We start from the raw sequence: 25,656 nt of genomic DNA, 5'->3' as shown, positions 1-25,656 counted from the left end.
CCACTCCTCCACATGAGAGGTGGATGCTAATCGGGTGAACCGGGTTGGTTTCCCCATTCCTCCACATGAAGCCAGCTGGGTGACCTTGGGCTAGTCACAGCTCTCTTAGAGCTCTCTCAGCTCCACCTACCTCACAGGGTGTCTGTTGTGGGGAGGGGAAGGGGAAGGTGATTGTAAGCTGGTTTGATTCTTCCTTAAATGGTAGAGAAAATTGGCATATAAAAACCAACTCTTCTTCTTTGACCACACAAAAGGCTTTGCTGGAGATCATGGGACCTTCATGGGCAACATCTGTGTGATACAGGGCATGAGGACTGTAATAAAGAATGGAACTGGCTGCAAATGGGCAAAAAAAAAGCTGGCTGGATTCAATTCATTATTCAGTTCATTATACTGAAATTTGGCTGTCGAGATCGCTAGGTATCGGTTGATACATATTGGGACAATATGCACCCTCTTGGCCTGCTCTGCACCCCACAATCAAGGGCAGAAAATGGTACCGAGTCGGCCCACCTGCTCGTGCTCCTCCCCCAGTCTGCTGGTAAATTCAGGGGCATTGGAGCTCCTGCCTCACAAAGAAGATGGTGACTGAAATAGTGAGGTCACTGAGACCCATAATTACCCAGCTTGGGTTATGATTTTACATAGTTCATAAAGCTAAGTGGAATTGTGATGAATAGCTCAACGAAAATGTCAAGTGAATGTGCACTGGTGGTTAAAAAGAGAAAGTTCATGCTGGGGATTGCTAGGAAAGGGAATGAAAGCAAAGCTGCCAGCATTATAATGCTGACATACCACATGATCTGTTGAGCATTTAACAAACTTGAGTTGGAGCACTTTAGCCACAGCATTTCCTTGGGAAAAAAGTAAGATCGGGTGACAGTTACTCATGCTCTGATCGCATCCACCTTAAATTATTTAGATGTATTATATGCATGGGTGTGAAAGTTGGACAGTGAAGAAATCTGACAGGAAGAAAGGTGATTCGTTAGAAATGTGGTGTCGGAGGAGAGTTTTAGGGATACTGCGGACAGCCAAAAAGACAAATCTGTGCTGAATAGGGCTGTTGAAAACAAAAAATCTTTTGGTTTAATTTGGTTTTGGGTTTAAATGGCCCTTTTTTATTCGGGAAAAACCCGAATGCCAAATTCCCCTATACCGGTATAGGTGGGAATTCGGCTTTAAATTCGGGATTCCCTAATAATTTGGCTATTTAAACACATTAAATGCATTTTGCGGCTTTTTTGTGGCTCCTGTGGGGCGTTTTTGCAGGTAGAGGTCCCAAATTTTCAGGGTAGCTAGAAGGGACTCTCTTTGCAAGAACACCAAAGTTTGGTAAAGATTGGGTCAGGGGGCCTGGAGTTATGGGGTCTGGAGGGGGTCACCCCCATCCTCCTCCATTCAATCGGTAAACCTGAACCAAAAATTTACTGAATTTGCATTTATTTGGTATTTTTCCGGTTCGGTTTTTACCGAATCAACAGCCCTAGTGCTGAACCTGGAGCCTTGTGATGAAGGTAAAAACCTACTCTCCCCCATTGATGGTGGATGGGCCAGTCCTCATGGACAGTCAGCCTGCAGAGCAGCAGAATGTGGATCTATGCAAAGAGGCCAAGGAAACTGCAACCCCCATAATAGCCATGAAGGAGCTAGAAAAGATTCTTAAGTGTAAGGATGTGTCTCTGGCAACCAAGATCAAGTTAATTCATGCCATCGTACTTCCTATTACTATGTATGGGTGTGAAAGCTGGACAATGAAGAAAGTTGATAGGAATAAAGTAGATTCATTTGAAATGTGGTGTTGGAGGAGAGTGTTATGGATACCGTGGATGGACAAAAACAAATCAAGCCTGAACTGACCCTAGAAGGTAAAATGACTAAACTGAGGCTGTCGTACTTTGGTCACATTATGAGAAGACAAGAGTCACCGGAAAAGACAATAATGTTAGGAAAAGTTGAAGGCAGCAGGAAAAGAGGAAGACCCAACAAGAAATGGATTGACTCTACAGAGGAAGCCACGGCCCTCAATTTGCAAGACCTGAGCAAGGTGGTTAAAGATAGGACGTTTAGGAGAACATTGATTTATAGGGTCGCCATGAGTCGGAAGTGACTTGACAGCACTTAACACAACACACATGGCCATTGTACTAGTAAAAATAAGCAAACATCACAAGCTAGAATTGATCCACGCTATACTTTTCATGCCCTGACCTGAATAGCCCAGGCTAGCCTGATCTTGCTGGAGATGTGGAAACACCTTCTTGGGATCTAGCAGCCTGAGACCTGGGTCAGCTGAGCAAATTCCCTATCCCCATGGCAGAAACTTGTACCTGTGATGCCCATTGTACCACTGGGTTTATGGAAATCATTAATTGTTCCAATCTATGTGGGAGTGGTCCCAAAGGGTAGGGAAGTCAGGCATTTGTCAAGGCCTTAATACTAGCCAGAAACCTAATACCTTAATGGCATAGGCAGTCCCATATAGAACTGAACACAGGTTAGCCAGAAGCAAGTTGAGCAAATTCTCTGCTTGCATGATCTGCTTCTTCTAGGTTAAGAGTGCTTACCACCACAGGAAACTTCCCACAAGGCCCCCACAAAATCCTAAAGCTCACTGTTTGTTAGCTGTTACAAACAATTTGTGATACCTACCAGTGATGTAATATGATTTTATGCTAGGTTCAATTTAGGGTTAATGCTATAAAAGAGATGTCTAATTTAGGAAGTGATAAGTAACTGAGATCTACAAGTACCTCATGTTGTGATTATCATACACAGGCCTCATTAGACATAAATTACAGTGACCTTCAGTTGTACCACAGCCACCTACTGAATAAGGACATTCTACATTCCGGTCAAATTTATTAATGGAGTTCATTTGAACTTTGCTTAACAAGATTTTTTTAAAACAAAATGTTTTCTCCTAAGTCTAAAGATCTTGTAAGCAATTGATGGACATGCCCCAATGGTGGAGATCAATTAGGGAGCCAGTGTGACCAACCAGAGTATGTATGTTACTCTAATGGTTAGCTTCATTGCCACCTGGATTTATTTGTCATGTGATATACAAAGGATCAGCTCAGGGAAACCGAAACTTGGATCCTGCGGTATTATTCCACTTGTACACACACACACACACACACACGAAGCTGCCTTATACTGAAACAGACCCTTGGTTCATCAAGGTCAGTAGCTCTCCAGGGTCTTGGGAGGTGGTCTTTCACATCACCTACTGCCTGGTCCTTCGAACTGGAGATGCTAGGGATTGAACCTGGGACCCTCTGCATGCTAAGCAGAGGTCCTTCCATTGAGCCACAGCCCAACTCACAGCAATCCCCTTGTGCTTCTGCCATGGCACAAGAGGAACTTTATTTTTGAAACTATGCAAGAGTCTGAGCGGAGCTTGTGTTCTGAGAGATTGTTATGTTCACAGAACCAAATCTGCAAGTGGAAGCTCTGCCCTTGAACCAACCTTAAGGGTGACAACTTGCAAGGCCAGCAGTGGTCCCACTGATGACAACTGATTCTCATGCTGCTTAGCAACAGTCATTGATACCTGCATTTATGGTATGCTGCATGAGTTGACAATAGCACACAGGGTACCAGTGAGGCAATTCAAAGTGGGAATAGGGAAGAGAGCCCAGGGCCACCTGTATGTATAAACGTTATGTACAAATGTTACAGTAGCAATTTTGGCCTGGTCCCAATGGTGAGGGTTTTTTTTTTTTTTTTTGCAGATACTGGAGATGGAATAGAACACAGGCTAATGGTCATTTCTTCATGAATTCATTCCTGAAATGTCCAGTGACAGAGCATCAACGCTTGCGCAAACAATACCAGTGTGGCAAGCGCTTCTTCTTGTGCAACAGAAGTACGAATGGAACTATGATTAACTCATTAAACTCATTAAACGTTCTGCACATGTCTCCATGCCTGAGGCTTTAAGAATAATTCGCCATTACTCAAGAGACACTGATCCTGCCTATTGGTCATTACAAAGGAGCCTAGCGCATTGTTCAGGATGGCGACAAACTTTATTGTGGAGTATTCTTACATAATATGATTGAGCAGATTCTTTTAGTACTATTCTACTATTATTTTGTGGTTACCCTATGCCTTGGGATCAGTTCTGATGTGTTAGGCAAGAAAAGGAAATTATGGGAAATGGATCACATTTCTGCCTGTACAAAATTTGTTATTCCTCTGAGATTTGTACCACTTTCATTGCATGCATTCAATACAAAACAACCCATATAAGGTGGGGATGTTTCAGAGCTATAAAGTATTCAAAAATTGTTTCAATGATGTTAACATAAGGTATAAAGCATAGTATTATAGACATGCTTGAACTGTTTATGCTGAATTACATAGCTCCTATTCCAAAGAAGTGTAGTATATGTTCTTTGGAAGTTATATTGGTCACTGGATTAGTGTTCGCCAAACTTCGGAAACAAAAAAATAATTCTGATGCATAAAGCTTTTCTGGAGAAAATCCAAGACTTTTATTTATGTTCAAAATTATCAGCTTTAGCAAAAAATCCAAGAATTTGCAAATATTGATGTCATTTGGATGCAAGCTTTAGCCCGCATGGAGCAGATAAAGTAAGTAGACCTTCTTCTCGTGGAGAGCATATCTGTATATTCTTCCTTTTGTTGCTTGGAAATGTGCTGGTTTTACTCCCCCCTCCCCACCCCAGTTTTCCTATAATGTTAACATACAAGCTTTATAAAAGTTAAAAATTAAAACAATTGCAAAAGAACTTCAGATACTGGCATTATGAGTTCAGTATTTCCAGTAATACAGAATCCCAAAATATAGATAGACATTTGTCATAGGAAGATGTCATAAATATCCCCAATAATTATGCCTTAATTAGGTGATGTGTAAAAGGAGAACATAGGGGGAACTTTGGGTGCATGAAGAAGAAATGCACACACATTTTACAGTAGCAATGATGCTAGTGTGGAAGGAGAAGGAGAAGAAGAAGAGTTGGTTTTTATATGCTGACTTTCTCTACCACTTAAGGAAAAATCAAACCGGCTTACAATCACCTTCCCTTCCCCTCCCCACAACAGACATCCTGTGAGGCTGAGAGAGTTCGGAGAGAATTGTGACTAGCCCAAGGTCACCCAGCTGGCTTCATGTGGAGGAGTGGGGAAACAAACCCAGTTCTCCAGATTAGAGTTCACCACTCCAAACCACCACTCTTAACCACAACACCACACTGGCTAGTGTCAGACTCTGGGAGATCCATGTTTGAATTCTGTCATGGAAGCTCACTGGGAGACCTTGGTCCAGTCACTCTCTCAGTCTAATCTACCTCACAGGGTTATTATGAGGATAAAATGCAGGAGGGGAGAATTTTGTTATCTGCTTCAGGCCTCACTGCGGAGCAAAGCAGGGTATAAGTAAGCAGAATGCCTCTAAAATAAGTTTATCAGATACTGCTAGCAATACTTGAAGCCCCGTGCATAAAATAAAAATCTAACATAAAAAGAACATCTGCAGAATTCCAGGTATTTCATTTTTTTCACCTGCTGCTACACTGCTTGTAACATCAAAGACTTTGAAAAGCATCTGAGATAAAGCTGTTGAATTCAATGACAACAGACCCCTGCTGCGATCCAGGCACCTGGAGTGCAAAAGAAAAAGAGAGAGGATGCCAGTCCCTCTGAACAGGCTGCTGAATAGAAACTGGAATACAAGACAGAAGGGGCACCCACAAGACGTTTGGCAAATATCAATCAAACTCTCATCTTGAAACTGTTTTTGCCCAAGCCTCCAAATTCACCTCAAAACATTTTGAGATGACAGCTCTCGTCTCAGGTCTGGTCACTTTGTCCAGCAAGGGAGAGTTTCTGCCCTGCCCATTCCTTTTGAAGGAATGAGAAGTTCTTGTGTGTGAAGTAGGGTTGCCAACCTCCAGGTACTAGCTGGAGATCTCCTGCTATCACAAGTGATATCCTGCTGACAGAGATCAGTTCACCTGAAGAAAATGGCTGCTTTTGCAATTGGACTCTATGGCATGGAAGTCCCTCCCCTCCCCAAACCCCACCTTCCTCACGCTCCATTCCAAAAACCTCCCGCTGGTAGTGAAGAGGGACCTGGCAACCCTAATGTGAAGATCTACAAATAAGGCCAGTGTGGCACCAACAAGAAGGAAAAGAAGAGAAGAGGAGTTGGTTTTTTATATGCCAACTTTCTCTACCACTTAAGGAAGAATCAAACCAGCTTATAATCACCTTCCCTTCCCCTCTCCACAACAGACACCCTGTGAGGTAGGTGTGGCTGAGAGAGTGTGACTAGCCCAAGGTCATCCAGCTGGCTTTATGTGGAGGAGTGGGGAAAACAACCTGGTTTACCAGATTAGTGTCTGCAGCTCATGTGGAGGAGTGGGGAATCAAACCTGGTTCTACAGATCAGAGTCCACCGCTCCATACCACCGATCTTAACCCCTACACCACTGCTCTTAAGCACTACACAACCACAAACCACATAACCAATGTTTTTAAAATACAGTGCAGAGTGGGGAAATATATTAAGTAGTGTTGGAAGCAGAACAATATAAGGGCATTTGGGTAGGAAGAGAAAGTGTAAAAGAAAGTGTGCTAAGCAGATTTAAAGCTACAGGGGTGATAAGTATGAAAGGTAATAGCATGAATGGGCAAAAATCCCACAATGAATATTTAATTAAGTCTTGCTTTTCTGGTAATTTTTGAAGCAATGAATCTTTCAGCACTATGTATTCCACTTATGTCAAAAGTGTTATGCAAAATTATCAAAATATTTAAATAAACAAGACTCTTACCTGGAAATTATAATCTGTTTGGAATGTTTCAAAAAATGTAAGCTGTGAACTGTGTTGCTTGACATAAGTCTCTGAACACTAACACAACCACTTTGATAAATAATTATGCAGGTCAGGATGTGAAAACATACTCAATGAATATTCACAAAACATTCCCCGCATATAGATGAGCAGGGGAAAGACAAGAGAGAGAAGCTGAACTCATTGCTCAAATCAATCCCATACTTTTCTGACCTGTATCGATTTTATTGATTTTTAAATTGCTAACTCTCCTTGCAGTGCAAACGGATCTTTCTGAGGAGACTTACATGGACGCTGCCCACTAATGGGGGTCTTCTGTGGGGGGGGGGGTGGAGGAGAAGAAGAAGGAGAAGAGGAGGAGGAGGGTTTTATATGCTGACTTCCTCTACCACTTAAGGAAGAATCAAATCGGCTTACAATTACCTTCCCTTCCCCTCTCCACAACAGACATCCTGTGAGGTACGTGGGACTGATAGGGTGTGACTAGCCCAAGGTCCCCCAGCTGGCTTCATGTGTAGGAGTGGGGAAACAAATCCAGTCCCCCAGATTAGCCTCCGCCACTCATGTGGAGGAGTGGGGAACCAAACCCGGTTCTCCAGATCAGAGTCCACTGCTCTTAACTACTACACCATTCATTCATTCATTCATTCATTCATTCATTCATTCATTCATTCATTCACCATGCTGGCTGGCTGGCTAGAAAAGCAGCTAACTACATCCGATGGGATCAAGGGCATTCCTCCTTACCCACAGCATTCCCCGTTCCCATTCCTACAGTGTCTGTGCAATCACATGATCAAGAGACTGGAGAAATTAGAAATATGATTGGCCAGGAAGTTTTCCTGCACAAATGAACTGCTGAGCGATGCGCGAAGGAGAAGGATCCCCAGAGAAAGTCTGCCTTCCGTCCGCCAGCCCTCAACTTCTCCCAAGCTTTAAAGGAATTCACGAAGACCATTTGTAATTCTGGGAGAACTCCTGGCTCCACTCTTGTGGTTGGTATGGAAATCCTATTACCAAGGGGTACCAATTGGTCCACCGAGCCCTGTATATTCTAGCGAGAATGACAGCAGCTCTCAAAATTCTCAGTAGGACTCCTTTTGAGCTCTGCTGCCAGATAATCTTTTTAAGTGGAGGTGTTAGGGACTGAATCTGGAATCTTGTGCAAAGCATGGGTGCTCTCCTCATAAGCTATGGCTCCTTGGCCATGCTGTTGTAGCTTTAGAAGAATTACTGATTAGATAAGGGAGAACTCAGGTACACAGATGACCAAAAGTTGAGAAAAACAGAGGTGGGACCTTGTCTGGTGATCCTGAATTGTAGGGCAAGAACCTTTCCCTTACTAAGCCATTGGTCCTATGTACTTTGCCCCCACTCTATATTTTAAACAGCATAAAGTTATTTAGGAATCTTAGGGCTGAACTCAACTAGCATTTTGGCTGGTGAAAAAGGGAGGAGAGGGTCCCCTTTGACCCTCAGAAAGGCCGTGCTAGAGCTGATGGAACCTGTGTGGACAAAATATATGTGAGACAGGGGCTATAGTAAGGAGGGGGATTAGGAGAGATTGAGTTGAAAAGCTAGCTGGATCCAACCCTTAGTTACTTAATTAGATTTAAAATGTACTTTCTGGATCACATTCAGTTTGAGTAGGGTTTTGATCTGCCAAGCAGTTCTCTCCAGATTGTAAAGAGGATAAAAAAATTGAAAGCACTTTGAATGATGTAGGTTTCTTTCAAAATTGTAGTTCATGTTTTACTCCTCTATTTTTGTTAGATCTTTCTTGATAACAGACGACTTTGTAATAGAATACTTGACGATTCAGCTACCTCATTCAAAGTAAAGCTATTGTTTTAAGTGTAAGGTTACGCTATTGTTTGATGCCAATGTCACACTCCAAGTCAGTATACATAAACCCAAACAAATCTTACCTTGAGGTTGTATTAGAATCCTAACTTACCATATTAATTGGATCAACAGGACCAATGCTGTTAACATAGACATCTGTTTCAATTATTGTGGTTGTCACTAAACAAAACACAATAACCATAATCATTTTCAGTGTATAGTTCAGTGATTCCTACATTGCCTATTAATATAAGTTTGGTGAATCAATAAAAGTTGAATGGCACAATCAATCCCCCTTTTCTGTATATTCCAATGAGTACACGTTGCCTTGCCATGAAGTCGCCATAACCATTCTGTGTGGTTCTGTTTACCTCTCAGCTGAGTGTGCTGACCCTAATACAGCTGGCCATTTTCAATAAGGAGTAGCCCCTTCACACCTCATCTACCATTTTGCTTTCCCCGATGGATGGTTCCTACAGACCCCCCCAAGGTGACATCTCCTGTGCTGTTCTGAAACACTTCCTGTTCTAGTCAGACAGAGGAAAGTCAAGATTGGCTCTTGGTTTGGGGAAGAAGGAAGTGGGAACAAGGAAACATATCCATAAGCAACACTGGGCCCATAAGCAGTTATGAAGGTAAAGGCCAGCAGGGGAGTGGGGCCTATCCAGTGTTTTACAGGGAGTGCCACATTTATGATTATCTACCCACTCGGCAGCAATCATGGGTGTGTGCTCGATGCACAACTAGCTGTCTTGGCTCTCAGGGAGCAGGTTTGTTGCCTTGAGGCTAGGGTTGCCAACCTGGAAAAGCAGAGACAGAGAGAAAGGTTTGTGGATTGGACTTTCAGGGACTTCACATATGCACTGATGGAATCTGTGCTGGCAGCAACAGACCAAGAAAGGGATCTTGGGGTGGTAATGGATTGCTTGATGAAGGTATCAACCCAGTGTGTGGCTGCTGTGAAAACGGATAATTCTACGCTGGCCATAATTAGACGAGGAATACAGGATAAAACTGCTGCTATCGTACTTCCCTTGTACAAATGTATGGTGAGACCACACTTGAAATACTGTGTACAGTTCTGGTCATCACACCTAAAAAAGGATACTGCAGAGCTTGAGAAGGTGCAGAAAAGAGCAACCAAAAAGATCAGGGGACTAGAGCTGCCAGTGGATGTAGTGATGGCCACAGGCAGAAACAGCTTTAAAAGAGGATTAGATTGATTCATGGAGGACAGGTCTATCAGTGGTTACTAGCCATGGTGATTAATGGGAACCTCCATGTTTGAAGGCAGTCAATCTCTGAATCCCAGTGCCAGGAGGCAGCATCAAGGAAATGCCTCAGCCTCTACACCCTGTTGTTGGCCCTCCAGAGGAACTGGTTGGCCACTGTGTAAGACAGGATGCTGGACTAGACCACTGGTCTTATCCAGGAGGACCCTTCATTCTTATGGGTGACATGCTGGGGATCACTGTATAAATGGAACATAAGGAATTTGGATACCGTGGGACTGAAGTGTGCCTGTGAAACATGCAGGGCCACCCATTTTCAAAAATACCCAGGCATGTGTGGTGTACCTGGAACAGTAGAAGAAGACCCACTTAGATTGGGCAATAAAAGAGGGGTCCATGTACTGCCACTGGGAAACCCACAGCTCCATCCCAGAGGGAGAGGGCCAGATCCCTGCCAACATTTTTTAATTTAGTAAGAAGAAATGTTTGTAATGACGGTATGATTAAATTTTGGTGGTGTCTCTAATCTAGAACAAACCTGGCTACTTTTATTTTACATAACATGTTATTTATCAACATAGACCAAATTGAAACATGGATTAAGCATGGATGAAAAGATAGGGTAAAAGTAAAAAAATACTTTAGAAACAGGAGGAGTGGAGCACAGGACAGGAATTCCTACTGCAAACAAACACTGATTCAAGTCCAGAAATAACAAATGAGAAACTAATCAAATGCACCACCAGTTGTGCAGCCAACGATTTATCATAGTTAAATACAAAACTGATTTTTCTCCTCTTGATATATTCTTAGTGAAGTTATGTAGGGGAAAGACATTGGCTTCTTCAACCCCACCTAATCACATTGAAGTCAAAAAATGTCAGATTTATTAACATCTCCAGCTGATGAGATTTTAATCAATACACCATTTTTGAGTATAAAATAAATAATGAACAGAGATTCCAAAGTTAAATATTTTATTTGTTTTGAAGCTACACTAGAAAACATGTTGAAACACATCCTTCATCCCAATTGATTTGTACTCTCAACATTTTAATCAGGTCCACCACCCCATGTCCCCTTCCACTGAGAATCCTTTATTTATTGTTAATTTTTCTATCTCGTGCTCAGCTGGGAGGCCCCCAAGGCAAGGTACGAACTTTAAAAATGCAATACACATTCTACCACTATCAAATACGACCCAACAGAATCTAGGAAGAAAAATCAATTAAAAATCAATGGTGAAAGTAGCAATGCGAGAGCGCTTCCCAAGTAAGAATCTTAATGACCAGCCATCAACAGAATTTCCAATCAGCCGTCAGCAAAGGTTCTTCAAAACTGGCAAGTTTTTTACTGGCTAGCTGTACCTGGGATATCACCAGGCTAATCTCAATTGAGAAAGTGCTCTACAGTGGAAGTACAGTGATGGAAGGAAATACAACTCTCATCCCTCTCTTATTTTATCTGGGCAAACAGTGGAATGCAGGGCCGAACTCCTTATTCAAATTTCAAGGAACAGGGAGGGGAGCGACAAACCGGAAAAGATATTCCGCGCAGTGCGTTGGATGCAGCTGCCTTTCCCCCTCAATCTTACACAATTCCCTTCCTTACTACCACCCCCCATTCCACATGGCTTTTGTACATGCGGGTCCCATGATCACCACCATAGCCTTTTGGGTAGTCAAAGAGGACCCTCTCCTCCCTTTTTCACTAAGGGAAAAGCTGGCTTGATCCAACCAAGTATGCCTAATATAATGTCTCTTAAGGCAACTAAAGCATCAGGAACTCCAAGGCTTGAATCAGGAACCTAAGTCTACGATTTGGCCTTCTAATTTACCACACAAGACTGTGTATACTCCAGCCTCAGAGCCCTGTACACCCTTCTGTACAGAATGAAGTACAGATGTGCAATATCCAACCTTGTAATTGATAGTTAGGAGCCCTGTGGCGCAGAGTGGTAAGCTGCAGTACTGCAGTCCAACCTCTGCCCACGACCTGAGTTCGATCCCGCCGGAAGTCAGTTTCAGGTAGCCGGCTCAAGGTCGATTCAGCCTTCCATCCTTCCGAGGTCGGTAAAATGAGCACCCAGCTTGCTGGGGTAAAGGGAAGATGACTGGGGAAAGCACTTGCGAACCACCCGTAAACAAAGTCTGCCTAGGAAACGTTGGGATGTGACGTCACCCCATGGGTCAGGAATGACCCGGTGCTTGCACAGGGGACCTTTACCTTTACTTTTTAAATTGATAGTTAGGGAAAGGTTCATGGTGTGTATTAAATCACAAGAACCTGAGCTTTTCACCTTGGTCTCATCAAGCTTTTATTTGGTCTCCTCAAACTGAACCATCTGAATCTGCCTGCAGGACTCTTCAGCTGGAGGTCTAGGTTCATGTATGGCTATCCATAGTCCCAGCTAGCTCTGGCTTGTATAAATTGGCAACTGAAATTGCTTCTTTGTGAGGCTCAATAAATGAGGGAATCACAATGCAGAATGCATTAATTCAGATTCCATTACAGATCAGACATAAACATGTCTCTGGTATAAATGGATTTAATGTTGCTACTGGGGGGAAAAAATCCAACAAAGGTCCTATGCAGCTTTCACTTGAATCCATCTATGCACCAAAATAAACAGGGTTCTCTCTCTTTTGAAAGCAAACTTTGCCTCTGATTTCGCATATAAAGCCAGCTCAAAGAAAATGGGTACAGTCAGGTTCGGAGAACCAGCTTAATCTTTAAATGTTTCACAATCCCAGCTGCGCTCTCAGAAGGCTGTTAGAAAGGGTGTGGGTAGTGTTTTAATTCTGAAATTAGCCTCTGGTTGGCTGCTCTGTGAAACAGGATGCTGGATGGGCCACTGGTCTGATCCAGTGAGGCTCTTCTTATGTATAGTTTGTGACTTCGCAAGTATGTAAAAACAACTCTGTACAAATATATGGAGGCCTGTTAGATAAAAGAACCTCACCATTCCAGCTATGGATAAGAAAAAGTATTTGTATGGTTCCTGTAAAATAGTTTTACCATGCTCAGTTTGTATGTTTATAGAAATTGCTTGTCTTTGGCTCTTAATTTTCTGTAAATTTTATGCTTGGTATTAAATTTAAAAAGAGTTTTGTTGTTGTAGATTCCCTGACAAAACACATAGGGAGCCTTGAGTGAAATAAAAACTTCTTTTCCCACCCACTCCTGTATCCATGATTGGACAGGTAATGCTACATGGGTGAAGTTAATGTGAAGAGAGGCAAATGGTGCAGTCGTCAGAGTATCAGACCAGAAATGGAGAGACCCAAGTTCAAATCACCACACCGCCTTAACCTTGTGCCAGTCTCTCAGTGTAGATTACCTTACAAAGATGTTGTACCGATAAAATGGGGAAGGAAGATCCAGGTACACCCCTATTCTGAGCACCTGAGGGGAAGGTGTCTGTGCATGAGAAGAAGAGGTGGGGCTACCAGACCAAGAGCAACAAGTATAGTTAAATTGTGGAACTCTCTGCCCCAGGATGTGGTGATGGCTGCCAACTTGGAAGGCTTGAAAAGGGGAGTGGACATGTTCATGGAGGAGAGGGCTATGCATGGCTACTAGTAAAAATGAATACTAGTCATGATGCATACCTATTTTCTACAGTATCAGAAAATACTGTAGAAAGTATGCCTATTATATTAGGTGCCGTGGATCACAGGCAGGACAATGCTGCTGTAGTCGTCTTGTTTGTGGGCTTCCTAGAGGCACCTGGTTGGCCACTGTGTGAACAGACTGCTGGACTTGATGGACCCTGGTCCGACCCCGCGTGGCCGTTCTTATGTTCTTATGTTACGTTCTTAAGTACCTCTAAGAGATTTGTTTTTGTTCTATTACACTACTGAAGGACAAATGCAACTTGCTTCAACGTAGAAGCAACTTAGTTTGTAATAATAGAATTTGCCCCTCAAGCATCTCAAATCATATTATCATCAAGGAGTCAGGAACTGATTGAGACATAAAACAAAGATTGACTGAGAGTGTCCAGTTTGTCACCAGTAAATTTCATTTCAAGCCTCAGGTGTCAGGAGGGGGTGGGTGGGAGGTGGGGAAAATATTGCCACTTCATCTTCAAACATCAGTCAACAGAAAGAGTCAGGGTCATAACTGTGGGTACAATGTACCATGACAAGGACCCTGCTGGAATTGTGAACATCTAAGACATTACTGGTAAGGATAAATGTTCATGTTTGGCATGTGGAATCCTTCCTGACCATGTACCGTTTATGAAGGAAATAGATTACACGCACTTACGCTGGTGGCGAGGCCAGTCCCGCCGGCAGCTGAGCGCTGTGGGACCACGCCTCGCCCCTCTGCCGGCGCGGCCTCTCCATGGCACAGGCCACGGTTTAGACAGGCCGCGCCGGTGCAGGGGGTGTTCCGGGGGTGGACTGGGGAGGAGGAGCCGCCAGTTAGGCGGCTCCCTATCCCAGTTCGGCTGGTTACACCAGCGCCAGGAACGGCGGTGCTGCGCCTGCTTTTGAGCAGGTGCAGCCTCGCTGTTTCCTATGGGGTGAAAGGCCCCGATAAAACAAACAAAAAAGTCACAAAACTGCCTTTTTTTATGGCGTACGGGAATCGGCCCAGGAAGAGGAGCCACTGTGCCTCTTCCCCGCCGTCCCCGTACGCCGCCAGCTCAGGAATGGGCTGCTAGTAGGCAAGCCACCGAAGAGCAGCTGCTCTTACTCAACTGATGATCCAACCAGCGACAGCCACTTGATATAAGCATATGGAAAATCCATGGGCCTTTGTACTACCTGGCCCCCATTGGACTGGCAGCTTGAGGACAGCTTTCTCCTTCTTTGTTGGGGGCACTGAAAAGCAGCACAGAAAAAGCCAGTATTGCCAGCCTTTGGCAAAGCCACCATAGAGACATGGCGAGTAAAGCGCCTGGATCTGGCTGCCAAAGTTGAGAGCCCTGGGACTTAAAAATGCATCCCCGTAGTAGGAGTAAGTTTCAGGAGGGTAGCTCTTTTGGTCTGCAGCAGAAAAGCAAGATTTGAGTCTAGTGGCACATGAAAGACCAACCAGATTTCCAGAACTCTTTTGGGAGTTCTCTCCCAGTATGGTTATGAACGGATGAAGCTGCCTTGTATTGAGTCAGACCATCGGTCTATCAAGGTCAAGTATTGTCCACTCTGACTGGCAGCAGCTCTCAGGTAGATGTCATTCACCTCATCTGATAGTTTTAACTAGAGAAGCTGGCAATTGGAAGGGAGCTTTGACTCTTGGAAACTTATACCCAGTAAATTTGGTTGGTCTTTAAGATGCTACTGGACTTGAATCTTGCTCAGGAGTAAGACATTCTACCATTTTTATATAGCCATATACAGGCAAGGGCACCATTTTAGGGGGCCAAGCAGTTTACAAAATTAGTGTGTTATTTTCTAAGACCATTTGCCATGATTATGTTATGCATTATACCAGCCACAGCACTGACATCAACACAGGTCAAAACTGCCAGATTTTTTTTAAGAAATTGATTTTTCCTCTGACACACCATTTGTACTGCATAAATTCATTCAATTGTTTAGAACATAATCTATATATAAAACCAATAACCTGGCCAGAAATGTAAGTGCTCTTAATCAGCTGCTGTCTGAAATGTATGGTGTATCACCCGTTTCACTTCCTTAATACAGATCATTTCCAACAAATCATTCTACTTCAGCTTACATTAGCTAATAGCCTGATCTATGCCAGTTTCCTCGCAGTGAACCCCACTGTGTTCGGTGGTGCTGACTCACAATTAAGTGTGCAAAATCATTTGGCAGCAAAGAATGTACCTAATAGGGGTGTATGATCCACAGGAGTTACAGTTCTCATGGTTTCTGACACTGGGACACCTAACCCCACCACTAGTCTCTTGCAATGCTGGTGGTACCACCACCAAGTAGGCTTGTTTGGGAAAAGAAAGGGAAGCAAGACGCAGTTGTGGCATTGGAGAATGCTGGCCAGCAAACCAAGGTTTTCATGAACATGCCCAAACTTGGGTAGCATTGAGATCCATTTTGTAAAAAGATCAAGGTAAACCCTTCAGTTCCTTGTTCTTAATACCCCCCTTCTGAGTTTGGACACCTCACTACTTGAGATATTCCAAAGCTTTACAATAATTTCATCTCTAACTTCAAGTAAGAGAGGACAGATGCTTCAAATTTGAACTTTGCATGTTTGAGTTTCATCCAAAATACTGCAATAAAGTTCTTCTTTCCTTTGGAAGTTATCGAGCAAGAAGGTGCACCTACAGCGAACAACACCAAAAAGGAATTCTAAGATGTCACACGCCTACAACTGCTGCATCAGCAAAACAGATCTCAAGATAAAGGCCAGCGACTGGCAAACTAGCACAGCGTCCCGATTTCTAGTATTGTTAGCTAATTCAGCACACTGCCTAGCTGCAGCAGGTACTCTGCCAGCAGCATCATTGGATGTGATACAGAGGCAGCTCATAGAGCTATCATGCAGCTGAAAGAGAAAGGTAAGGGGACAGGGAATAAGGCCAACTCTTCTCCACAGCATCCAATGATGATGTAGATTGCCAGTGAGCCAGCGAGGCTGGCAAAAATCTATGCACCTGACGTGCTGTTGTAACTTTTATGCTGATTGCAACTGACAGAGAGCCTAGCTGGATGGAATTCCAATCACTTAACTAGGACTTGCCTTACACTGTTAGATTATTGGTCCACCTGGCAGAGGCTAAGATCTTGGACAGCAAGCTGTTTCCCTCCACAAGCTTCCTACCTGGAACCCCTTAAATGCAGAGGCTTAGACCTGAACTTAGTATCTTCTGCATGCAAAGCACGTGACACAACACTTGCCCCTTATTGGTTTTGAAAAGTTGTACTAGGGCTCCCAACACTGCCTAAGCAAATTTTGGGAGATTTGGGGGGTAGTGCCTATGAAGGGTGGAGTTTGGGAAAGATGTGATGTCACTTCCAAGTGATGCTTTAGGAATTTTCCCTAATCTCTGTGGAAAAGACTATAGAGGCTAAGGGAAATTCTTAGAGCATCAGTGTGGAAGCTATTTTTCTCCCGCAGAAGCTGAAGAACCTAAGACCTCATACAAAGGCCTGCAGAGAGACTTTGCCACCTCACCACTGGAGAAGATTCCCAAATTTGCCTTGGCAAATTCTGGGATATTTTAGGGGTGGTGCCTTGGAAGACAGAGTTCGGGGAGGGTATGATGTCACTTCTGGCAGGTGCAGTAGGCTGACTTCCCTAGTCTATGGTTTTTACCACAGAAAATGGGGAAATTCCTGGAGAACCACAATGTGGAGGCCATTTTTGTTCCCATTCTAAAGTTCCTTGGGGGCTGGGAAATTGGGGCTGAGGGCTGATAATTCCCTGCCCCAGGCAGATAAATAGGAAGCCTACTGCTGGGTGGTTTGGATGAAAAGAGAAGTGGAAAATGGGGCAGGAAATGACATAAAAAGGTAAAGGTAGTCCCTCTACCTTTGACAAGAGTCACTGGAAAAGACAGTCATGCTAGGAAAAGTTGAGGGCAGCAGGAAAAGAGGAAGACCCAAAAAGAGATGGATTGACTCAATAAAGGAAGCCACAGCCTTCAATTTGCAAGATCTGAGCAAGGCTGTCAAAGATAGGACATTTTGGAGGACTTTCATTCATAGGGTCGCCATGAGTCGGAAGCGACTTGACGGAACTTAACACACACACAGTCCCTCTGTGCAAGCACTGGGTCATTCCTGACCCAAGGGGTGACATCACATCCCGGCGTTTACTAGGCAGACTTTGTTTTTGGTGTGGTTTGCCGTTGCCTTCTCCAGTCATCTACACTTTCCCCCCAGCAAGCTGGGTACTCATGTTACCGTCCTCAGAAGAATAGAAGGCTGAGTCAACCTTGAGTCAGCTGCCTGAAACCAACTTCCATCGGGATCGAACTCAGGTCGTGAGCAGAGCTTGGTCTGCAGTACTGCAGCTTACCACTCTTATGATCTGAGACAGAAAAAACATTCTTGGGAGTACAAGGTCAGACTGCAGAGGATCATTATGAGCCATCTATGTTCATGGGAATGGCTAGTTGTAGAATAGAATCGGACTATTGCCCAGTGTAACTTAAAACATTTAAAACATCTCAGAGTTTGGAGAGATATATGATATCAGCAAAGAGAGAATGTGAATATAAATCACAAAAGATGAGGTGATTGCTTATCTGGAATTTGTATCACAGCAACAGATATAGCCCGAGCAATGAGCAAGGTAGGATTGGGGACAGTATTTCAGAGTGGTGGCCAGGAGATCTAATTGTCATCTGGCTTTCATCTTAATGAGATGTCTCCTTGCGTGGGTATCAACAACTGAAAAATTCATTCCATCACATTGTCTATACATTGTCTAAAGAGCATAGGAAGCTCCAGAATGCTTTCAAGAGTATTTACACACCGTTGTTAATTATTCTAGTAGTCTTACAACTCAATCAATTAACCCTCAGTGAAGGCTGATTGACAAAACAAATACACAAACCCTTGTATATTAAAGTCCAGTCGCTCCTTAGAGACCAACAAGATTTTGGGGCAAAAGCTTTCAAGAGTCAAAACTGCCTTCGTCAGATACCCTAAAAATAGCTGACCCACAGGCTGGGAAACATTATCTTAAGGGACTTAAAATCACAGCATATTGTTAACATCAAAACAAGGGCCACACATCTTCTAGTTCCCGAAACAGTAGCGCTGCCTACCTCCGATATCTGGCCGAAGTTTGTTGTCATAGCCTTGGAGTAAAGAGTTCAGTATACGAGTGACGTCTCCTTCATGGATCTTTGGGGACAGTACCCATGTCTTGTTGCCGGCTAGGTCTTCATCATCCTCATCATCAGTTTTATCAGTGCTAATGGTGTTAGAGGAGAAACAGAACAAAACTAATTACACAGTGTGGAAAAATGAAATTTTTTAAAAGCTCGGTGTTGCACACACAAAAAACGCATTGTAGTGCCACGAATTATGACTCAAGCAAAGTGAAAGGCTCATGTCAAATGTATAATTAACTGCTAATTTTTTATGATAGTGATCTTTATCCTCTTGTAAAAACCACTTCATTAATCTAGGGATACAATAGGCCCTAAGAAAGTGTATGTACATGTGACTAATGTATATTTGACAATACATCCTATTTACATATTTTGTTATTTACAACTAGAGTAGCAAAGTAGACAGCAGACTGTGGTGTGATCCATGATATTTCCAGTTCAAGTCTCATCTGTGTCATGAATTTACTATGCCTCATCCCCTTCCCCTCCATTGCAATATGGGGGTAGTATTACTGGCTTTGTCCTGGGTGTCTTCTGTAAAACGAGTGCCCCAAGATCATGTGTGTGGATCACTTTGAACTCCATAAGAACCACATAAACACAAAGCATTATTTTAAGATGTCGACAATCAAAAACAGTTTTGTACATTACCGGCTAAGAAGCAATTCCACTGTCTTTGTTTACAAACTGGATTAAAGGATCTCGGGATCCTTTTTTCTGTAAATCTTTGTCATTTTTTTTCCCTTTTCAGACAACAATTTATGACGATTTTTTCTGCTATTAAGATATCCCTGTGGCCAAGCAGCAAAACAGGTGCCATAATCTTCTGTTCACAGAATGAAACCTTGCCAGGTTTTCTTTTTAACTTAGTTTTCTTTCTTTTTTAACATATTCCTTTAACTCTGAGCAATTTTTTTCCCTTACATTATATCCCTCTGTCTTCCTGCCTTCCATTTCTATGGCTGCAGCACTCAAAGCACTTTGTTCAGATTGCACCAGGGCATTCAATCCTGATAGCAGGTTGATCTCATATTCTTCCCTCAGAGATCAAAATCATCACCTGAGTGACTCTCCAGGCTGGTGGGAACAATTGCTATCAAACCAGAACCTTCCATATGGAAATACACAGCTGCACCATTTGTACGTATGAACATATGAAGCTGCCTTATACGGAATCAGACCCTTGGTCCATCAAAGTCAGTACTGTCTACTGTGACCAGCAGCGGCTCTCTAGGGTCTCAGGCAGTGGTCTTTGACATCACTTATTTGCATAGTCCCTTTAACTGGAGATTCCAGGGATTGAACCTGGGACCTTCTGTATGCCAAGCAGAGGCTCTACCACTGAGCCACAGCCCCTCCCCAAATCATCTCTGTGTTCTCTCTCCCACTTCCAAGGAAGCCTATTAATGGACTCATAGGCTAGGGTCCATTAATTCCATACATCGATGGTGGTTTTAGATTTGTCTCTGAAACATCAACCCCTTATCCCGATTACATATGACAACGTGCTTTTGAAGCTGCAGGGATTCTGCCATATAAAGCAAACATCAAAAATTCCACTGGGCATACCCAAAGCACCTCTTTGGATCCAGGCCATAATTGTATTGCTCAAAAACGTGGGTGGTTAGGTAGTGTGTTATTTGCAAACGCATTATAGCCGAACTTGTCATAGTTCCATTACATTATTATCTGATATACTTATCAAGATGGAAGGCGACAGAGCTACAGGGCGGAAAAATTGCATGTCCTTTTATTACTTACCATTCAATTGGATTAGGTATAAATTGCTGCTTTTCACACACTTGTGGGGGGGGGGGCAGAAGCCCAGCAACGGCTTGAATGTGTCTGCAAATTCATTCAGATGATCACCTCAAAGGTCAAAGAATGCCTAGAAGTAATTTTCTCTCCATTTGAATCAAATGAGTGTGGACTTTAAATATTCCTCCAGTGCTAAAGTTTGCCATCTCCATTATTCACCCCTGCAAAATTTTCAAGCAATAGCTAGAGGCTTCAAGTCAAACAAAGTGGATCAAAATTGAAAGTGGTAACCATGGCAGTTATGTGCGTAACATTGATAGACAGACAATGGCAACCATTAATTGATGTGTAGAACCTTACAGAATGCAAGGAGGCCATTTTAAAGCTATATTAAGGCCAGTTATTTCTGGTTAACAGAGGGGGAAAAACCCTAAATTATACCTGATAGTCAGTGAGTGCTAATATAGTTAGGATTTTGGGGAAACAGCCATAATTTCATCCATTTGTATATGCGTAGGTTCTGTTCCAGTCTTCAAATAACAATGCATACATGGGGGGGGGCGCAGAAGGGTTGCCAGCTCTGGGTTGGGAAATACCTGGAGATTTTTGGGGTGGAGCCTGAGGAGGGTGGGGTTTGGAGAGGGACTTCAATGCCATAGAATCCAATTGCCAAAGCAGCCATTTTCTCCAGTTGAACTGATCTCTATCAGCTGGAGATCAGTTGTAATAGTAGGAGATCTCCAGCTACTTTTGGTGTGTAGTGCCATCTATAAAACATTTTGTACCAGTTTTCTCTTACTGCTTGTGACCGGGAAAATTTAACTTCAACCTTCCACATCCTTTCCCAAGTATGCATTGGAATCATTTCTCCGAAGTTCTGCATCCACTTGATCATACAAGTCTTCAGTTGTTCTGAAGCTGTTTCTGTAGTCGATAACAACTTATAAATTTTTGATAATAAATGGTCTTGAGATTTAGTAATCAATTTTTCAAAGTCTGTTGGTTTTCTCTCTCCCTATATGCTGATAATCGCTTCTTAAACCATGTATAATCTGGTGATAGGCGTACCAAGAGATCTTAAAATTGCAGTCATGTAACTCCTGCAATGATTTAATTTGCCCATCTTTTTTGACCAAATCACTATATGTTAGGTAGTCATTTTTGGTTCTGCCTGCGTAATCCATATATGCCTCTGTTGGTGACATCATACCAGAGGGGGAAGAACTAAGAATCCCTCTTAACAAATTCCGCACTTTGTTAAATTTGTTAAATTTTCCATATTCTTGCTCTTGGGAAGTGTCCTTGGCATCCTGGATCCCAACCAATAGTGGAAGCCTTATCCCAACCCAGCCTTTTCAAGTCCAATATTCTGATCTTCAGGACGTAGAATCCATGCTGTTAACGCTACCAGGGTTGCTGCCTGATGATAGAGTTTCAAATTTGGTAAAGCCAACCCTCCTCTGCTTTTCTTATCTTGTTGGACCGCAAATCTAATTCTTGGTTTTTTACCTTTCCACACAAATTTATTAATAATTCGCTGCCATTTACTCATCGTAGACAAACTTATATTTAACGGCAGTGTTATCCACAAGGTGTCTGTTGTGGGGAGGGGAAGGGAATGTGATTGTAAGCCAGTTTGAGTCTTCCTTAAGTGGTAGAGAAAGTCGGCATATAAAAACCAACTCTTCTTCTTCTTCTTCCCATATTTATACTTTGACAACATGCAGTCCTAAAACATGAGTAAGACCATTGACTACAATGGATATAGGAAGGTGCAACTCTGTTTAGGACTGCACTGATAGTGGCCAGGTTACACTAGACAAGACGAATGTATCACTATTAACTCCCCTGGAAATTTCAATGGCTTTCAATAGTGACAGCTATAGTATCCCTAGGTAAGCTGGAGATGGGTTGAATGAGAGTGGATAAGAGGAAGACAGTTGGTTGTGGATGTAGATACCTTAGAGGTGGTACACAACCTGTGCACCACAGGGTTGCACTCCGCTTGAAGACCCGGTTGTGCAGCTTGGGTGCTGTTACAACATAATCCTTCTTTCTGGGAACTCAGTCCATGCAGCTTGGGTGTCCTCCTTGACACAGTTTTGTTCTTGGATGTTCAGGTGGTAGTTTTTGGCTGTTAGCTTAAGCTGATATATCAACTGTGTCCTTTGCTAGATGAGAGTTTCTCTTGCTCATGGAAGAGGACAATACACTTACAATCTCTGCGAGTGGTTCTGAGTCCATGTGTCCATTGTCAGGCCAAAAGGTCTGACCATGGAAGGACCAGATTCTTTGTTGCAAACACTGACAGCCAAGAACAGAGTCCCTGTTTGCAAAAAGGACCAGGTTCAATCCCAGCATATCCACTTAAGTCACATGCTCAGCCTATTTCATAGGGTTGTTATGAGGATAAAATGGAGGTGAGAAGAATGATGTAAGCCACTTTCGGTCCCCATTGGAAAGAAAGACAAGGTATGAATGAAGGAAAATACATAAATCATAGAATCATAGAGTTGGAAGGGACCACCAGGGTCATCTAGTCCAACCCCCTGCACAATTCAGGAATTCACAACTACCTCCCCCCATACCCCCAGTGACCCCCTACTCCATGCCCAGAAGATGGCCAAGTTGCCCTCCCTCAGTAGTGTAGTATTGGGATGCCTAGGCAGCCCAAAATGGTGGCAGAGATCTCATGAGGTAGTATCACAGATTTTATTTAGAGTCCTGTTGATGTTAAGATTCTTCTGCAAGTTTGAGTTTTCAGAACCTTACTTTACTTTAATGATACTGTTCATATGGCCAATTCAGCCCTAAACAATGTCACACTGAGATAAAAAAAATTAAAAAAAGAACTATCTAGATGACTCATAAGAAAATTAGTATTTTTTTATATTGATTGGGGGGGGGAACTTGGCAACTACCAAATGTAGTATTAAAATCCACCCCTGCTAAAAGAACCCTCAAATTATCTAATTCACAAACAGATTCCCAAGTAAAATGCTTTATCCATCTGTCTCTAGCTTCATTGAGCAGGTCACAGCTAAACAAGGAATGCTGAAGAGTGTTTATTTGCCCAGAACCACACCAACATACTCTCTCGCAAGTTTTCAGAACCATCTATCCTAGCCTTGGGAGCCCTTCTTCAAAAAGTTTTGACCTGCACCAGGGTGAGGGCATACTTGGACAATTAGGGTCTAAAAAGACAAATCTCAGACACTGGTTCAGTTCAGATATCACACAAAGCCATAGTTTAATTACAGTCACTCTGGCTACTGTGATTCTCTATATGCAAGTGACTTCAGTAACTATGGTTAGGTACGGTAATCAATCCAGAAACTGAACTCAGTTTATTAACCATAACCATTGGTATTATTAGGGCTGTCAATTCGGTTCGGTCCGAACTGAAAATCAGCCAAATTTCCCCTGATTCGGTGGTTTTTAGTTCAGGAGGAACCGAACTCAAAACTGGCGGGCAACCGGGGGGGGGGCCGAATTCAGCGAGTTCGGGAGTTCGCGAATAAATTCGGCAAATTCGGCCGTCAGTAAGCAGCATAACCGTCAGTAAGCAGCATTCTCCTCCCCCGGCCAATCGGTGGGCAAGCTGGGTCTTCTTCTGGCCAATCAATCAGGATTGAGTACTGGAGGAATCAGCTGATGTGCGGCCTGGCCAGGGAGAGAGAGAGAGAGAGCGAAATCCTCGTGTGTGTGTGTGGGGGGTGCTTGTGCACATTCGCTCCTTTCTGTGGCTGCAGGGGGCGTATTTTTTGGGGTACAGACACAAAACTTTCACTGGAGCTTCAGATGAAGCTTCTTAAGGTACCCCCCAAGTTTTGTAAACATTGGGTCAGGGGGTCCCGAGATATGGGCTCCCCCTTTTTCTTTCCATGGCTGCAGGGGGTGCATTTTTGGGGGTACAGATCCCAAACTTTGAGCGGAGTTTCAGACCAGTGTTCTTAAGATACCCCCCAAGTTTTGTAAACATTGGGTCAGGGGGTCTCGAGATATGGGCTCTTTTCCCTCCCCCCTTTTCCCTCCCCCCTTTTTCCATTTATGTGGCTGCAGGGGGCGCTTTTTTGGGGATATAGCCCCCAAACTTTTAGCATAGCTTCAGTCAATTATTCTTAAGATACTACCCAAGTTTTGTAAAAATGGGTTCAGTGGGGGCAGAAATATCGCCTCCCCCCCTTTTCTCTTTCCATGGCTGCAGGGGGCGCATTTTTGGGGGTGCAGATCCCAAACTTTGAGCGGAGTTTCAGACCAGTGTTCTTAAGATACCCCCCAAGTTTTGTGAACATTGGGTCAGGGGGTCCTGAGATATGGGCTTTCCCCTTTCCCCTTTCCGGGGATGAATGGATCAGCCGATCCTGTGCATCTTCTCCAGAGCAAAACGTTCCGTGCCTAATTGGAATCATCTTGGATTACAAGTCCTCTTCAGCCCCTCTTGATGGAACAGAAGACAGCCACAGTAAGACCCCTTTGGGGGCTTTAATCTATAATTTTTCTCCTGTGTGTGTGTGTGTGTGGGGGGAAAGCAGAGTCTGTGTGTGTGTGGGGAGGGAGCAGTTTCTGTGGGTGGGGGGGAAGCCAAAGGGGGCTTTCGTCGGTTCTGCCTGGGGTGTGTGTTCCCCCTCGAGTCTCTCGCTCCCTGGTTTGAGGGGGGAGGTTTCAGTTGTGTGTTGCAAAGGTGTTGTTTAACAAGGTTGTGTTGTCTTGCAGTTGTTTTGCTAATTTCTCAGCTGTTGTCAGGGCTGGGAGCTTTGTGCGTGGGCGGCAAGCTCTGCTGAGAGATGCACATTAAGGGTGGGGGGACCTCTTTCAGGGCCCATATCTCAGCCCCCCCTGACCCAATCTTTACAAAACTTAGGGAGTCTTTCAATAAACGTCCTTTGAAGCTCTGCCAAAAGTTTGGAACCTCTAACCCCAAAAATGCCCCCCCCCAGAGCCGCGGAAAGGCGCGATTGTGTTTTTAATGGCTTTATTCGGCCGAATTTTTTCCGAACTTTGAATTCCCGCCGAATTGAACGGATCCAAAGTGGGGGAGTTCGGACTTCGGCACGTACCGAACCCACAAGGGCCAAATTCGGCCGAATCCAAACTGTACCGATTTTTTTTTTTGACAGCCCTAGGTATTATCATTTTGTGTCATGTATGGTTGGGGACATTCTGGCTTAATCATGGTTTGCTCTCCAGCACTGCCCTCGTAAACTAC

General features: G+C 43.5%; 1 protein-coding gene across 1 annotated transcript in view; it reads right to left on the bottom strand.

Annotated features, from left to right (window-relative positions):
• The window catches only part of GABRG1 (gamma-aminobutyric acid type A receptor subunit gamma1), a 69,506-nt gene that overhangs the window by 35,736 nt on the left and 8,114 nt on the right, over window positions 1–25,656 (bottom strand). The window contains exons 2-4 of the mRNA XM_056855092.1: window positions 22,665–22,773; window positions 18,621–18,769; window positions 8,788–8,855 (exon numbers count right to left, since the gene is read on the bottom strand). Coding sequence (XP_056711070.1) covers window positions 8,788–8,855; window positions 18,621–18,769; window positions 22,665–22,773 — 326 coding nt within the window. The remainder of the gene's footprint in view (window positions 1–8,787; window positions 8,856–18,620; window positions 18,770–22,664; window positions 22,774–25,656) is intronic.

This window comes from Euleptes europaea, chromosome 9, assembly GCF_029931775.1.
Source record: "Euleptes europaea isolate rEulEur1 chromosome 9, rEulEur1.hap1, whole genome shotgun sequence".
Taxonomy (NCBI): Eukaryota; Metazoa; Chordata; class Lepidosauria; order Squamata; family Sphaerodactylidae; genus Euleptes; species Euleptes europaea.
This window is presented reverse-complemented; position numbering and strand designations above follow the sequence as displayed.